The sequence below is a fragment of the Pan troglodytes genome, chromosome 11 (assembly GCF_028858775.2).
Source record: "Pan troglodytes isolate AG18354 chromosome 11, NHGRI_mPanTro3-v2.0_pri, whole genome shotgun sequence".
NCBI lineage: Eukaryota > Metazoa > Chordata > Mammalia > Primates > Hominidae > Pan > Pan troglodytes.
The window spans coordinates 41,351,168-41,366,387 of NC_072409.2; the positions used below are offsets into that span (position 1 = coordinate 41,351,168).

The 15,220-nt window shown below is 46.6% G+C and overlaps 1 protein-coding gene across 1 annotated transcript in view; it reads left to right on the forward strand.

Annotated features, from left to right (window-relative positions):
* Positions 1 to 13,467, forward strand: part of LOC472988 (ankyrin repeat domain-containing protein 18B-like) — a 77,103-nt gene extending 63,636 nt beyond the window's left edge. The window contains 1 exon segment of the mRNA XM_063788490.1: positions 13,367 to 13,467. Within this exon segment, the coding sequence (XP_063644560.1) occupies positions 13,367 to 13,386 (20 nt within the window). The 3' untranslated portion in view covers positions 13,387 to 13,467.
* Positions 13,468 to 15,220: the final 1,753 nt, after the last annotated feature.

Here is a 15,220-nt window from a genome sequence, read left to right on the forward strand (position 1 = left end):
AGTCAGGCCTCATCCTGGGCCCTGGGAGGGGAGGGGCACTATGGGCCCCCCAGCAGCAGTCAGGATTACCACCCAGGGGACTCAGCCTTCTGTGGCCCTGGCCAGAGTTAGAATTTGGCCCAACACAGGACAAGCTCACTCAGCAGCGTGTCAGTACCCAGGACCTGTGCATGCCAGGCAAGGCCAAGCTGGCTCAAAGAGCAACCAGCCACCTCTGCAAGGGTGTGCCTGGAGCAGATGGATCAGCCACCAACCTCACCCACTCAAGGAAGCAGGGGTGGCCAGGTTCCCACAGCCTGAGGGGCTGCCACCTGACGGCTGATGGAGTGGAGGCCTGAGGAAAAGCAGATGGCACTGGGGCCCTACCTCCAGGGCAAAATAACTGATTTACCCTGACTGGCAGTGAGTGAGGTTGGTGGCTGGTCCACCTGCACCTGGCACACCCTTGCAGAGGTGGCTGTTTGCTCTTTGAGCCAGCTTGGCCTTGCCTGGCATGCACAGGCCTCAGTGCAACAACTGTGCTGCAAATGGAGCCACATAGAGGAAATGAGCAGCAGGCTCAGGAGCAGGGTGTGCACTGCCTTTGGGGCTCCAGTCCATGCATCAGGGCTCCTACAGCACTGTGGGCTTCTTGGGTGCCAAGAGGCAGACCACAGGCCATCTTCAGAAGGACTCTATTTTCAAGTGCAGAAAGGGCCCAATCTGGTGGATGAACCACACGGCCAGCTTCTGGGTGCAGGCACAGTGCCACATCTTCCATCACTTCCTGATGTGCCACACCAGCACTGAAGAGGCAGCCTGGAGACAGGGCAAGAGGAAGGCTAAGAAGGATGAGATGGTGAATTCCAGCTTCTTTCTGACCCTGAGCCCACCCCCAAGGTGGCCCTCAACCTTTAGGAGTGGGAGAACAAGATTGACGGCTTTGAGTGCTTTACCAAGAAGATAGACAACAGGGCACTCAGCTCAATTTCTCAGCCAATGAGTTGACATGCAAGCAGATGATGGTGATGGGCTTTAAGAAAGTGCATCAGAAGGTGGCCAGTTCTTCATCCTCAGCCAGGTCTTGCAGCTGGAGCAGGCCATCACTTCACCAGAGATGCCTTCAACACTGTCAGTGAGTTCTTTGCCAATCAGCCCAGCCAGGAACGGGACCCAGTCATGGACCTGTTAGTGCTGTCTCAGGGACACCAGGCCAACATCCCGGACATCATCCACATACACAAGGAAGCTCTAACCAAAGTCACGGAGAGTAGGCAACATGTGGCAGAAGGGAAGACAGAGGTGCAGAGGCTGATGATGTCGGAATCACAGGAACAGGATTTCTTTGGACACTGTGGCTGAAATTCACCACTTCCATCCAATTCAAGTGAGAAACATGGACTCACAGATGCAGCATTTCTTGCAACAAGAGATACTATTTTTTCAAAAAGTCACCCGGTAATTTATAGTGTTGAATGACTAGATACTTGATTGTGGACTGTTTCCAGTTCAAGGATACTTTCTACAGCAGAACAATAAACTAGCAAAGAGCTAGTGCCAGGTATTGGTGGTAGTACAAGGATGGTTTTGTTCTCAATTGAAACTCAGCTGAATATAGAATTGTGTAGGAAACAGTTAATATGCTGATAGAGTAGAAACAGTAGCAAACATGACCTAAACCATGCTATGAATTCCTACACTACCATTGTAACTTTTGGAAGAATGATACCACTTACTTTATTGCTTTTTGAAGTATGAATATTTTAGTGTATATGCTGTAGACCCCAAACCCTGTGAAGAGTCTCAAAGAAGCTGGCTGGGTAAAGCCTGCTATGGATGTCTTTATATTCAAAGATTGATGATGCAATTTGAATATGTGTCCCTACCAAATCTCATGTTGAATTATATTTCCTAATGTTGAAGGTGGATCCTGGTCTAAGGTGATTGAATCCTGAAGGCAAATTTCTCATGAATGGTTTAGCACCATCCCCTTGCTACTGTCCTCACAATCATGAGTGACTTCTCATGAGACCTGGTCATTGAAAACTCTATGTCACCTCCCTACTCTGCATGTTTTCCTCTTGCCATGTGAGACAACTCACTCTTTCTTCACCTTGCAGGAAGATTGGAAGATTACTGAGGCCTCCTAGAAGCAGAAGCCCTGTGCTTCCTGTCCACCCTGCAGAACCATGAGCCAATTAAACCTCTTTTTCAAAATGAATCATACAGAAAATGGCAAATGAGGACTGAAGCATTACTATAAAGATACCTGAAAATGTGGAAACAGCTTTGGAACTAGGTAATGGACAGAGGTTGGAAGAGTTTGGAGGGCTCAAAAGAAGACAGATAGATAAGAAAATGTTTGGACCATCTTAGAGACTGGTTACACGGTTGTGACAAAAAATCCTGACAGAAACAAGGACAGTGAAGGCCAGGCTGAGGAGGTCTCAGATGGAAATAAGAAGCTTTCTGGAAAATGTCTTCCTTTTGGATACGGAAAGTTTACACAATGCCTGTACCATCATTGTACCTTAGAAGCAGTGATCTTGCATTTTATTTCAGAGGCTTATAGGCAAAAGAGGCTATAGCCTTGACTCGGATGAGACTTTGGACTTTGTAACTTTGAGTTAATGCTGAAATGAGTTAAGACTCATGCTGGCAAGGCATGATTGTATTTTGCAATGTGAGAAGGACAAGAGATTCATGGGGTCAGGGACAGAATAATATGGTTTGTCTCTATATCCCTATCAAAACCTATGTGGAATTATACTCCCTAATGTTAGAGGTGGGGCCTAGGTGGAAAAAGATTTAGTCATAAAATGGTGCAGGTAGATCCTTCACGAATGATAAGGCACCATCACCTTGATGCTGTCCTCCTGAGAGTGAGTGAGTTTTCATGTGATCTGGTTGTTTAACAGTCTGTGGAACCTCTTTCCTCACTCTGTCTTCCTCCTACTCCTGCCATAGGAGACATCTCATTGTCACTTGGCCTTCTGGTGTAATTAGGAGGCTCCCTGACTTCTCCCAGAAACAAAAGACACTATGCTTCCTTCACAGCCTGCAGAACCCTGAGTCAATGAAACCTCTTTTATTCAGGATAATACAGAAAATTAGAACTGCAGAGAGGAGCTGTGAAATGTCTTCAAGGCCTTTTTCCCTTTGTCTTTGCTATTAGCACAGGGCTTCTTTATATGCAAATTTCTGAAGTCTTCTTGAATGTTCCCCCTTAAATCGGGTTTTGTGTTATTACTACATAGCCAACCTGCTATAGAGATACCTGAAAAAATAGAAGCAGGTTCAGAAGTGGGTAACGAACAAAGATTGGGAGGGTTTGGAGGGATTGGAAAATGACAAAAAGATGAGGGCCTGGTGGGAGTGATTTAATCGTGGATGGGAGGTGGATGGGGTGGAAGGAAAAAGAGGTGGGCAGGGTGGGGAGGAGAAGGCTGGCTGTAGGGTTGTGGAAGGGTGGGATGTAGTGGGAGTGGGGAGTCACCTGCTGCAGAGGCACAGCCTCATAGACAACCTCTACTAGGACAGTGCACCTGTGGCTTTGCAAGTTTAGCCCCCGCGGCTGCTGTCATGGACTGGGCTAGTGTTGAGTGCCTGTAGCTTTTCCACAGTGAGGGTGCAAGCTGTTGGTCGGTCTATGAATCTGGCTGTGCCTCTGTAGCAGGCTTCTGCCTGGAAACAGTGGGAGGTGGAGGTGGGTGTTGGGAGGGCGGATCCTTCACCAGTGGTTAAGCACCATCTTCTTGATGCTGACCTTGTGATAGTGAGTTCTCATGAGATCTGGTTGTATAACAGGGTGTGGCACCTCTTTCCTCTCTCAGTCTTGCTCCTACTCCTGCCATATGAAGCATCTACTTGCCCCTTGGCCTTCTGGTATGATTGGGAGGCTTCCTGAGTCCTCCCAGAAGCAGAAGCCACTATGCTTCCTTTACAGCCTGCAGAACTGTGAGCCAATTACACTTCTTTTCTTTATGATTATACACAAAATTAGTGCTGTGAAGTGGAGCTATGAAATGCCTTCAGAGCCTTTTCCACATTATCTTGGAAACAAGCACTTAGCTTCTTTTCATAAAGATATCTGAAGCCTTTGTGAATTTTCCCCCTGAAAATGGACTTTTCTTCTTTTACCACATTACCAGGCTGTGACAAAGATATCTGAGAATGTAGAAGCAGGTTCAGAAGTGGGTAAAAGAGAGAGAGGTTGGGAGAGTTGGGAACCCTTAGAAGACAGCAAGATGAGGAAAAGTTTAGACCACTGAAAATAATTGTTAAATACTTGTGATCAGAAGTCTGACAGAAAGATGGACAGTGAAGGCCAGACTTAAAAGGTCTCAGATGAAAATGAGGAATGTCCTGTGAACAGGAGCCACAGGACATTCCTTAGCCCTGGAGGTCTCTGAAACTGTGAACATGGGGGTGATGATTTAGGATGTATCTGGTGGAATGAACATCTAGGCAGCATAGCTCAAGAGGTGTCCTCTCTACATCCAACAGCCTGTGTTCTTATGTGTGACCTAAGAAATGACCTCAAGTTGCAACTTCTATTTAAATGAGAAGTGGAGCTCAAAAATTTGAAAAATTTGCAGCCTAGCCAAGTGGTCAAAAAGAAAAGCTGATTTTCAGGGGGGAAATTCAAGAACGCTTAGAGTATTTGCATAAAAAAGAGCCCAGTGCAAATAGCCAAGACAATGGGGAAAAGGCCTTGAAGGCATTTCAGAGATCTTTTCAGCAGCCCTTGCTGTCACAGGCCCTAGGGATGAGGAGAGAATGGTTTCCTGGGCCAGCTCCATGGCCTGGCTGCTGTGTGCATCCTCAGGACACCGCTGCCTGCATCCCTGCAGCTCCAGCTCCAGCCATGGCTGAAAGATGCACAGGTACAGCTTGGGTCACTGCTCCAAGCCCTGATGGCTTCCACATAGTGTTAAGCCAGGAGGTGCACAGAGCAAGAGACTAGAGGCTTAGGCGCCTCCGTCTAGACTCCAGAGGATGTACAGAAAAGCCTGGGTGTCCAGGCAGAAGCCTTTCCAAGAGGCAGAGCCTCATGGGAAACCTTTACTAGGGCAGGAAAGAAGGGACGTGTCAGGTTGAAGCCCTCACACAAGGAGGCACCATCGTTCAAACCCCAGATTCATAGACCCACCAACAGTTTGCACCCTCAGTGTGGGAAAGATACAGACACTCGACACCAGCCTCATCCATGAGGGCAGCTGCGGGGACTTATCACTGCAAACCCACAGGTGGAGATCTGCCCAAAGCCTTGGGAGCCCAGCCCTCACACCCCTGTGCCGTGGATGTGGGACAAGGATTCCAAAAGGATGATTTTGGAGCTGTAGGATTGAATGACTGGCCTGCTGGGTTTTGGACATTCATGTATCCTGTGAGTCCCATCGGTGTTTTGTTTTTGTTTCTGGCAATTTTTCTTCTGTTGGCTGGGTATGCTTACCCATTGCCTGTACAATCATGTACCTTGGAAATAGTTAACTTGCTTTATAATTCAGAGGCTCATGGGCAGAAGGGACTGTATCCTTGTCTCAGATGAAACTTTGAGCTTTGCACATTTGAGTAAATGCTGGAATGAGTTAAGACTTGGGGGACTGTAGGGGAGGCATCATTGTATTTTGCAATCTGAGAAAGACATGGGATTTGTGGGGGCAGGGACAGAATAATATGATTTGGCTCTTTGTCCCACTGATGTGGAATTGTAATGGGAAATGTTAAAGGTGGGGGAGGGTGGAAGGTGATTTAATCATTGTGGAGAGTGGAGGTTGGAAGATGGGGATGGTGGGGTGAATTGGGAACTATGGAGGGGGTAGGGGTGAAAGGCAGGGGTGGGGGCAGATCCTTCACAAATGGTTAAACACCATCTCCTTAATGTTGTCCTTCTGATAGTTCTCTTCATGATTTTGTAGCTGTGAGACTGAATGAATACTGCTCTGCTGGGTTTTGGATGTGCATTGGGCCTTTGGTCCCATTTGTGTTATTTTTCTGGGAAATTTCTTCCCTTTGGATTAAGAAAGCTTACCCAATACCTGTATCATCATTGTACCTTTAAAGAAAAGAACTCCGTTTTAACTTAGGGACTCATAGGCAGAAGAGACTAGCCTTGTCTCAGATGAGACTTTGAACTTTTTATATTTGAGTTAATGCTGGAATGAGTTAAGGCTTTTGGAAACTTTTGAAAAGACATGATTGTATTTTACCCTGTGAGAAGGACACGAGATACAGAAGGGTCAAGTTTGGAATACTATGGTTTGGCTGTGTTTCCCTAGAAAAACTCATGTGGAAGTGTAATCCTGAATTTTGGAGGTGAAGCCTGGTGGGAAGTGATTTAACCATGGATGGGAGGAGGGCAGGGGTGTAAGGAGAAAGGGGTGGGGAGGGTGGGGAGGAGTAGGCTGGCCATAGGGTGGTGGGAGGGTGGGAGTAGTAGGAAGGGGGAGTAGCCTGATTGAGAGGCAGAAGCTCATGGAAAACCTCTACTAGGACAGTGCACCTGTGGCTTTGCAGGGTTTAGCCCCAGTGCTGCTCTCATGGGCTGGGCTGTTGTTTAGTACCTGTAGCTTTTCCATACTGAGGGTGTGAGCTGTTGGTGGGTCTATGAATCTGGGGTCTGGAGGATGGTGGTATCCTGCATGGGGGCTCCAAGCCCACATTTTCCTTCTGCACTGCCCTAGCAGAGGTTTTCCAAGAGGCTCTGTCTCTGCCTCAGGCTTCTGCCTGGAAACAGCAGGGGGTAGAGGTGTGTTGGGGGGTGGATCCTTCACCAATGGTTAAGCACCTTCTTCTTGATGCTGACCTAGTGATAGTGAGTTCTCATGAGATCTGGTTGTACAACAGGGTGTGACACCTCTTTCCTCTCTCTGTCTTGCTCCTACTCCAGCCATATGCAACATTTTATTGCTGCTTGTCCTTCTGGTATAATTGAGAGGCTTCCTGAGTCCTCCCAGAAGCAGAAGTTGCTGTGCTTTCTTTACAGCCTACTACAGAACCATGAGCCAATTAAACCCCTTTTTGTTATGATCATACAGAAAATTAGTACTGCGAAGTGAAGCTATGAAATGCCTTCAATGACTTTTCCCCATCATATTGGCTATTAATACTGGTCTTCTTTTTAATGCAAATATATGAAGGCTTCTTGAAGTTTGCCCCAGAAAATAGACTTTTTTTTTCTTTCTACATTGCCAGGCTGTGATGAAGATAGGTGAAAATATAAAAGCAGGTTCACAAGTGGCTAACAGCCAGAGGTCGGAGAGTTTGGAGGACTTGGAAGAAGACAGGAAGATGAAGGAAAGTTTGGACCATTGTAGAGACTTGTTAAATAGTTGTAATTAAAATGCTGACAGAAGGAGGGACAAAGGCCAGGCTTATGAGGTCTCAGATGAAAATGAGGAACTTACTGGGAACAGGAGCCAAAGTTACTTTTGTTTTGCTGTAACAAAGAACGTGGCTGCAGGGTGACCTTGCCCTTGAGATCTGTGAAACTTTAAACTTGAGGTTGATGATTCAGGGTGTATCTGGTGGAATGAACATCTAGGCAGCAAATCTCAAGATGTGTCCTGTCTGTGTCAAACAGCCTGTGCCCTTATGTGTGACCAAGGAAATGACCTCAAGTTGTAACTTATATTTAAATGACAAGCAGAGCTCAAAAGTTTGGAACATTTGCAGCCTGGCCAAGTGGTCAAAACAAAAGCTGATTTTCAGAGGGAAAATTCATGATGGCTTCAAAAATTTGCATAAAATGAAGGCCAGTGCTAATAGCTGAGGCAATGGGGGAGAAAGCCTTGGAGGCATTTCAGAGATGTTTGCAGCAGCCCTTGCTGTCACAGGCCCTGGGACCTAGGAGAAAAGAGTGGTTTCCTGGGCCAGCCCCATGGCCCTGCTGCTGTGTGCAGCCTCAGGATACAGCTGCCTGCATCCCTGCAGCTCCAGCTCCTGCACCAGCCTTGTCTCAAAGATGCACAGGTACAGCTTGGGACACCACTTCAGAAGGTGCAACCTATAAGCCTTGGTGGCTTCCACATAGTGTTAAGCCAGTGGGTGCACAGACCACTAGTTCAGAGGCTTGAGATCCTCCATATATATTTTGGAAGATGTGTGAAAGTGCCTGGGTGTCCAGACAGAAGGCTGCCAAAAAGGCAGAGCCTCATGGGAAACCTCTACTAGGGCAGTGCAGAAGGAAAATATGGGGTTGGAACCCCCACACTGGAGGCCACCATCATGCAGACCCCAGATTCATAGACCCACCAAGAGCTTTGTACCCTCCATGGGTAAAAACTACAGGCACTCAACACCAGCACAGCCCATGAAGGCAGCGGCATGGGCTGAACACTGCAAAGCCACAGGTGCAGAGCTGCCCAAGGCCTTTGGAGCCCAGCCCTCACACCCTTGTGCCCTGGATGTGGGACAAGGATAAAAAAAGGGGTGACTTTGGAGCTGTGGGTTTGAATAACTGGCCTGCTGGGTTTTGGACTTTTCATGGAGCTTGTAAGTCCTATTTGTGTTTTGTTCTCTCAGGCAAAAATATTCCTTTTGGCTAGGAATTCTTAATGCCTGAACAATCATTGTACCTTGGAAGTAGTTAACTTGTTTGTATTTCAGAGGCTCAGGGGCAGAAGAGACTGCCTCATCTCAGATGAGACTTTGGGCTTCAGACATTTGAGTAAATGCTGGAATGAGTTAAGACCTTGTGGCACTGTAGGTAAGGCATCATTGTATTTTACAAAGTGAGAAGTACATGAGATTGGGGGAGGCAGGGACAGAATAAGATTTGGCTGTGTGTCCCTAAAGAAACTCATGTGGAATTGTAATTGGAAATGTTAAAACTGGGAGAGGTGGAAGGTGATTTAATCATGGAGAGCAGTGAGTGTTGGAAGGTGGGGATTGGGGAGGAGGGGGGGATTTTGGTGGGGGTGAGGGGTGAAAATGGCTGTTGGGGGAGGATCCCTCACAAATGGTTAAACACCGTCTCCTTAATGCTTTCCTCATGATGGTGAGTTCTCGTGATGATTCTGGAGCTGTAAGATTAAATGGATACTGTCCTGCTTGGTTTTGGACTTACACTGGGCCTGTGACCCCATTTGTGTTACTTTCCTGACAAATCTCTTCCCTTTGGATTGAGAAAACTTACCCAATGCCTGTACCATCATTGTACCTTGAAAAAAAGAACTCCCTTTTAAATTCAGGGACTCATAGGCAAAAGGGACTGTAGACTTTTCTCAGATGAGATGTTGAACCTTTTACATTTGTGTTAATGCTGGAATGAGTTAAGCCTTTTGGAAGCTTTTGAAAAGGCAAGATTGTATTTTACTCGGTGAGATGGATATGATATTTGGGGGATCAGGGTTGGAATAATATGGTTTGGCTGTGTGTCTCTACCAAAACACATGGGAAATTGTAATTCTGAATGTTGCAGGTGTGGCCTGGTGGGAGGTGATTTATTCCTGTACTTGAGAGGGGTGGACTTGGAAGTAAAAAGAAGTGGGTAAGTTCGGAGCAGTAGGTTGACTGTAGGGTGGTGTGAGGGTGGTGGGTAGTAGGAAGGGGGAGTAGCATGCTACAGAGGCAGAGGCTCATGGAAAACCTGCACTAGGGCAGTGCACCTGTGGCTTTGCAGGCTTTAGCTCCCATGGCTGCTCTCATGGGCTGGGCTGGTGTTGAGTGCCTGTAGATTTTCCCTACTGAGGGTGGGAGCTTTTGGTGGGTCTTTGACTCTGGGGTCTGGAGGATGGTGGTATCTTGCGTGGGGGCTCCAAGCCCATATTTTCCTTCTGCACTGCCCTAGTAGAGGTTTTCCAAGAGGATCTGCCTCTGCCTCAGGCTTCTGCATGGAAATGGGGGGGTGGATGTGGGGTATTGGGTGGATCCTTCACCAATGGTTAAGCACCATCTCCTTGATGTTGATCTCCTGATACCGAGTTCTCGTGAGATCTGGTTGTATAACAGGATGTAGCACCTCTTTCCTCTCTCTGTCTTGCTTCTACTCCTGGAATATGAAACATTTCATTGCCACTTGGCCTTCTGATATAAATGGGAGGCTTCCTGAGTCCTCCTAAAAGCAGAAGACACTGTGCTTTCCTTACAGCCTCCAGAACTGTAAGTCAATTCAACCTCTATTATTTATGTACATGAAGAAAATCAATGCTGTGAAGTGAAGCTATGAAATGCCTTCAAGGCCTTTCCCCCAATCTTTTGGCTGTTAGCACTGGGCTTCTTTTATGCTAATATCTGAAGCCTTCTTGAAGTTTTCCCCTGATAATGGACTTTTCTTCCTTTACCACATTGCCAGGCTGTGACAAAGATAGCTGAAAATGTAGAAGCAGGTTCAGAATTCGGTAATGGCCAGAGGTTAGAGTGTTTGGAGAGCTTGGAAGAAGACAGGAAGATGAGGGAAAGTTTGGACCATTGTAATTACTTGTTAGTTGTGATTAAAAAGCTGACAGAAGGATAGACAGTGAAGGCCAGGCTTAGAAGGTCTCAGATGAAAATGAGGAGTTTACTGGAAACAGGAGCCAAGGTTACATTTGTTTTGCCTTAGCAAAGAATGTCGCTGCATGATGCCCCTAACCCGGAGATCTGTGAAACTTTGAACTTGAGGGTGATGGTTTCGGGTGTATCTGGCAGAATGAACTTTTGGCAGCAAAGCTCAAGAGGTGTCCTGTCTGTGTCCTGGTCTTCTGTGTGACCAAATAAATGACCTCAATTAGAAACTTATATTTAAATTAGAAGCAGAGCTTAAAAGTTTAAAAAATTGCAGCCTGGCCAAATGGTCAAAAAGAATAGCTAATTGTCAGTGGGAAAATTCAAGACAGCTTCAGAAACTTGCATAAAATGGAGCCCAGTGCTAATAGCCAAGACAATGGGGAAAAGGCCTTGAATGCATTTCAGAGACCTTTGCAGCAGCCCTTGCTGTACAGGCCCTGAAGCCTAGGACAGAAGAATGGTTTTCTGGGACAGAATGGTTTCCTGGCCCAGCCCAATGGTCCCCTGCTGTGTGCAGCCTCAGGACACTGCTGCCTACATCCCTGTAGCTCCTGCTCCAGCCATGGCTGAAAGATGCACAGGTACAGCTTGGGTCACTGCTTCAGGGTTGCAAGCTCCAAGTGTTTGTGGCTTCCACATAGTGTTAAGCCAGCAGGTGCACAGAGCACAAGACTAGAAATGTAGGAGTCTTCATCTAGACTCCAGAGTATGTATGGAAAATCCTGGGTTTCCAGGCAGAAGCTTTTCCAACAGGCAGAGCCTCATGGTAAACCTCTACAAGGACAGTACACAAGGAACATATAGGGTGGGAAGCCCCCACACTGGGAGGCACCATTCTCAAGACCCCAGATTCATAGACCCACCAACAGCTTGCACCCTTAGTGTTGAAAAGCTACTGGCACTCAACAGCAGCCCAGCCCATGAGGGCAGCTTTGGGGAAAGACCTTGCCATACCACAGGTGCTGAGCTGCCCAAGGCTTTGGGAGACCAGCCATCAAACCACCCTCTGCTCTGGATGTAGGATGTAGATTCAAAAAGTATGATTTAGAGCTGTATGATGGAATGACTGGCCTGCTGGGTTTTTGACTTGCATGGGGTCTGTAAGTCCCATCTGTGTTTTGTGCTTCTTTGGCAAATTTCTTCCTTTTGGCTGGGAATGTTTACCCAATGCCTGCACAAACATTGTACCTTGAAAGTAGTTAACTTGCTTTGTATTTCAGAGGCTTAGGGGCAGAAGGGACTGCAGCCTTGTCTCAGATGAGACTTTGGGCTTTGGACATTTGAGTAAATGCTGGAATGAGTTAAGGCTTTGGGGGACTGTAGAGAAGGCATAATTGTATTTTGCAAAGTGAGAGTAACATGAGATTTGGAAGGCCAGGGGCAGAACAATATGATTTGGCTCTGTGTCCCAACCAGAACTCATGTAGAATTGTGATGGGGAATGTTAAAAGTGGTGCTTGTTAGAAGGTGATTTAATCATGGTGGACAGTTGAGATTGGAAGTGAGGGTGTGGTGAGTTTGGGGGGTTTAGGCTGGGGGTGGGGGTGAAAGATGGGGCTGGGGGGCAGATCTTTCACAAATGGTTAAACAGTATGTCCTTAATGCTGTCTATGTGAAAGTGAGTTCTCATGATGAATGCATACATACTCTCCAGGTTTTTGGGCTTTCATTGGACCTGTGTCCCAATTGTGTTATTTTTCTGGAAAATTTCTTCCCATTGGACTGAGAAACCTTACCCAATGCCTGTACAATCATTGTATCTTGAAAGAGAAGCACTCCCTTTTACATTCAGGGACTCATAGGCAGAAGGGACTGCAGCCTCGTGTTGGATGAGACTTTAATCTTTTTACATTGAGTTACTGCTGGAATGAGTTAAGACTTTTGGAAACTTTTGAAAAGGCTTGTTTGTATTTTATTCTGTGAGAAGGACATGAGATTCAGGGATTTTATGGTCAGAGTAATATGGTTTGGCAGTGTTTCCCTACAAAGATCATGGGAAATTGTATTCCCAAATGTTGGAGGTGGGGCCTGGTGGGAGGTGATTGAATTATGGATGGGAGGGAGTTGGGGGTAGAAGAAAAAGGAGGGGGTAGGGTGGGGAGGAGTAGGTTGGCAGTAAAGTGGTGAGAGGCTGGTGGGTAGTAGGATGTGGGAGTAGCCTCCTGCAGAGGCAGAGCCTCATGGAAAACCTCTACTAAGGCAGTGCACCTGTGGCTTTCAGTGTTTAGTCCCATGGCAGCTCTCATGGGTTGGGCTGGCCTTAAGTGCCTGTAGCTTTTCCATACTGAGGGTGCAAGCTGTTGGTGGGTCTATGAATCTGGGGTCTGGAGGATGGTAACCTCCTGTGTGGGAACTCCAAGCCCATATTTTCCTTCTGCACTGCCCTAGTAGAGGTTTTCCAAGAGGCTCTGGCTCTGCAACAGGCTTCTACATGGAAACAGTAGTGGGGTGGGGGTGTTGGGGGGGCCAGATCTTTCACCAATGATTAAGCATCATCTTCTTGATGCTGATTTTGTCATAGTGAGTTGTCATGAGATCTGGTTGTATAACAGGGTGTCACACCTCTTTCCTCTCTCTGTCTTGCTCCTACTTCTGCCATATGAAACATCCCATTGCCACTTGGTCTTCTGGTATGATTGGGAGGCTTCCTGATTCCTCCCAGAAGCAGAGGCCTCTATGATTCCATTAAAGCCTGCAGAACCATGAACCAGTTCCTCTTTTCTTTATGATCTTACAGAAAATTAGTGCTCGGAAGTGGAGCTATGAAATGCCTTCAAGGCCTTTTTGTCTTATTGTCTTGGCAATCAGCACTCAGCTTCTCTTCATGCAGATATCGGATCCCTTTGTGAATTTTTCCCTTGAAAATGGACATTTCTTCTTTTTACCACATTGATAGGCTGCAACAAGGATGGATGAAAATGTAAAAGCAGGCTCAGAAGAGGGTAACAGCCAGAGGTTGGAAAGTTTGGAGGCCTTGGAAGAAGTCAGGAAGATGAAGGTAAGTTTTGACCATTGTAGAGACTTTTTAAATAGTTATAATTAAAAGGGCGACAGAAGGATGGACAGTGAAGGCCAGGCTTACAAGATCTCAGATGAAAATGAGGAATTTACTGAAAACAGGAGCCAAGGTTACTTTGGTTTTGCCTTAGCAAAGAATATCACTGCATGATGCCCTTAACCTGGAGACCTATGAAACTTTGAACTTGAGTGTGATGATTTAGGGTGTATCTAAATCATAGGGTGTATCTAAATCACAGACATGAACTTTTGGCAGCAAAGCTCAAGAGGTATCCTGTCTGTGTCCAAAAGCCTGTGGTCTTCAGTGTGACCAAATAAATGACCTCAAGCAGAAACTTAAATTTAAATGAGAAGCAGAGCTTAAAAGTTTGGAAAATTTGCAGCCTGGCCAAGTGGTCAAAAAGAAAAGCTGATTTTCAGTGGGAAAATCCAAGACAGCTTCAGAAATTTGTATAAAATGGAGTCCAGTGCTAATAGCCAAGACAATGGGAAACAGGCCTTGAAGGCATTTCAGAGACCTTTGCAGCAGCCCTTGCTGTCATAGGCCCTAAGGCCTGAGAGAGAAGAATGTTTTCCTGGGCCAGCTGCAAGGCCCCACTGCTGTGCTCTGCCACAGCACACAGCTACCTGCATCCCTGCAGCTCCAGCTCCAGCCATGGCTGAAAGATGCACAGGTATGGCTTGAGTCACTGCTTCAGGGGTACAAGATGCAAGCCTTGGTGGATTCTACATAGTGTTAAGCCAGCAGGTGCACAGAGCAAAAGACTTGAGCCTTGGGAGCCTTCGTCTGGACTCCAGAGCATGTACAGAAAAACCTGGGTTTCCAGGCAGAAGCTTTTCCAAGAGGCAAACCCTCATGGGAAACCTTTTCTAGGGTAGTACAGAAGGAACATATGGAGTTGGAATCCCCACACATGGAGGCACCATTCTGCAAACCCCAGATTCATAGACCCACCAACAGCTTGCACCCTCAGTGTGGAAAGCTACAGGTGCTCAACACTAGCCCAGCCCATGAGGGCAGCTGTGGGGGAAAGACCCTGCAAAGCCACAGGTGAAGAGCTACCCAAGGCCTTGGGAGCCCAGCCATCACACCCCTGTGCTCTGGATGTGGGATTTAGATCAAAAAGAGATGATTTGGAGCTGTACGATGGAATGACTGGCCTGCTTGGTTTTTGACTTGCATCAGATCTGTAAGTCTCATCTGTATTTTTTGCTTCTTTCTGGCAAAGTTTTTTCTTTTGGCTGGAAATTCATACCCAATGCCTGTACAATCATTGTACCTTGAAAGTAGTTAGCTTACTTTGTATTTCAGAGGCACAGGGGCAGAAGGGACTGCAGCCTTGTGTCAGATAAGACTTTGGGCTTTGGATACTTCAGTAAATGCTGAAAGGAGTTAAGACTTTGGGGGACTGTAGAGAAGGCATCATTGTACTTTGCAGTGTGTCAAAGATATGAGATTTGGGAGAACTAGGGTCAGAATAATATGATTTGGTTCTGTGTCCCTACCGATACTCATGTGGAATTGTAATGGGGAACGTGAAAGTTGGGACCTGGTGGAAGGTGATTTAATCATGTTGAAGCCTGGGTGTTGGAGGTAGGGGTGTGGGGAGAATGGTTGAGATTATTTTGGGGGTGGGGTTGAAAGATAAGGATGGGGGGCAGATCCTTCACAAATGGTTAAACACTATCTCCTTAATGCTGTCTGCATGATAGTGAGTTCTCTTGATGATTA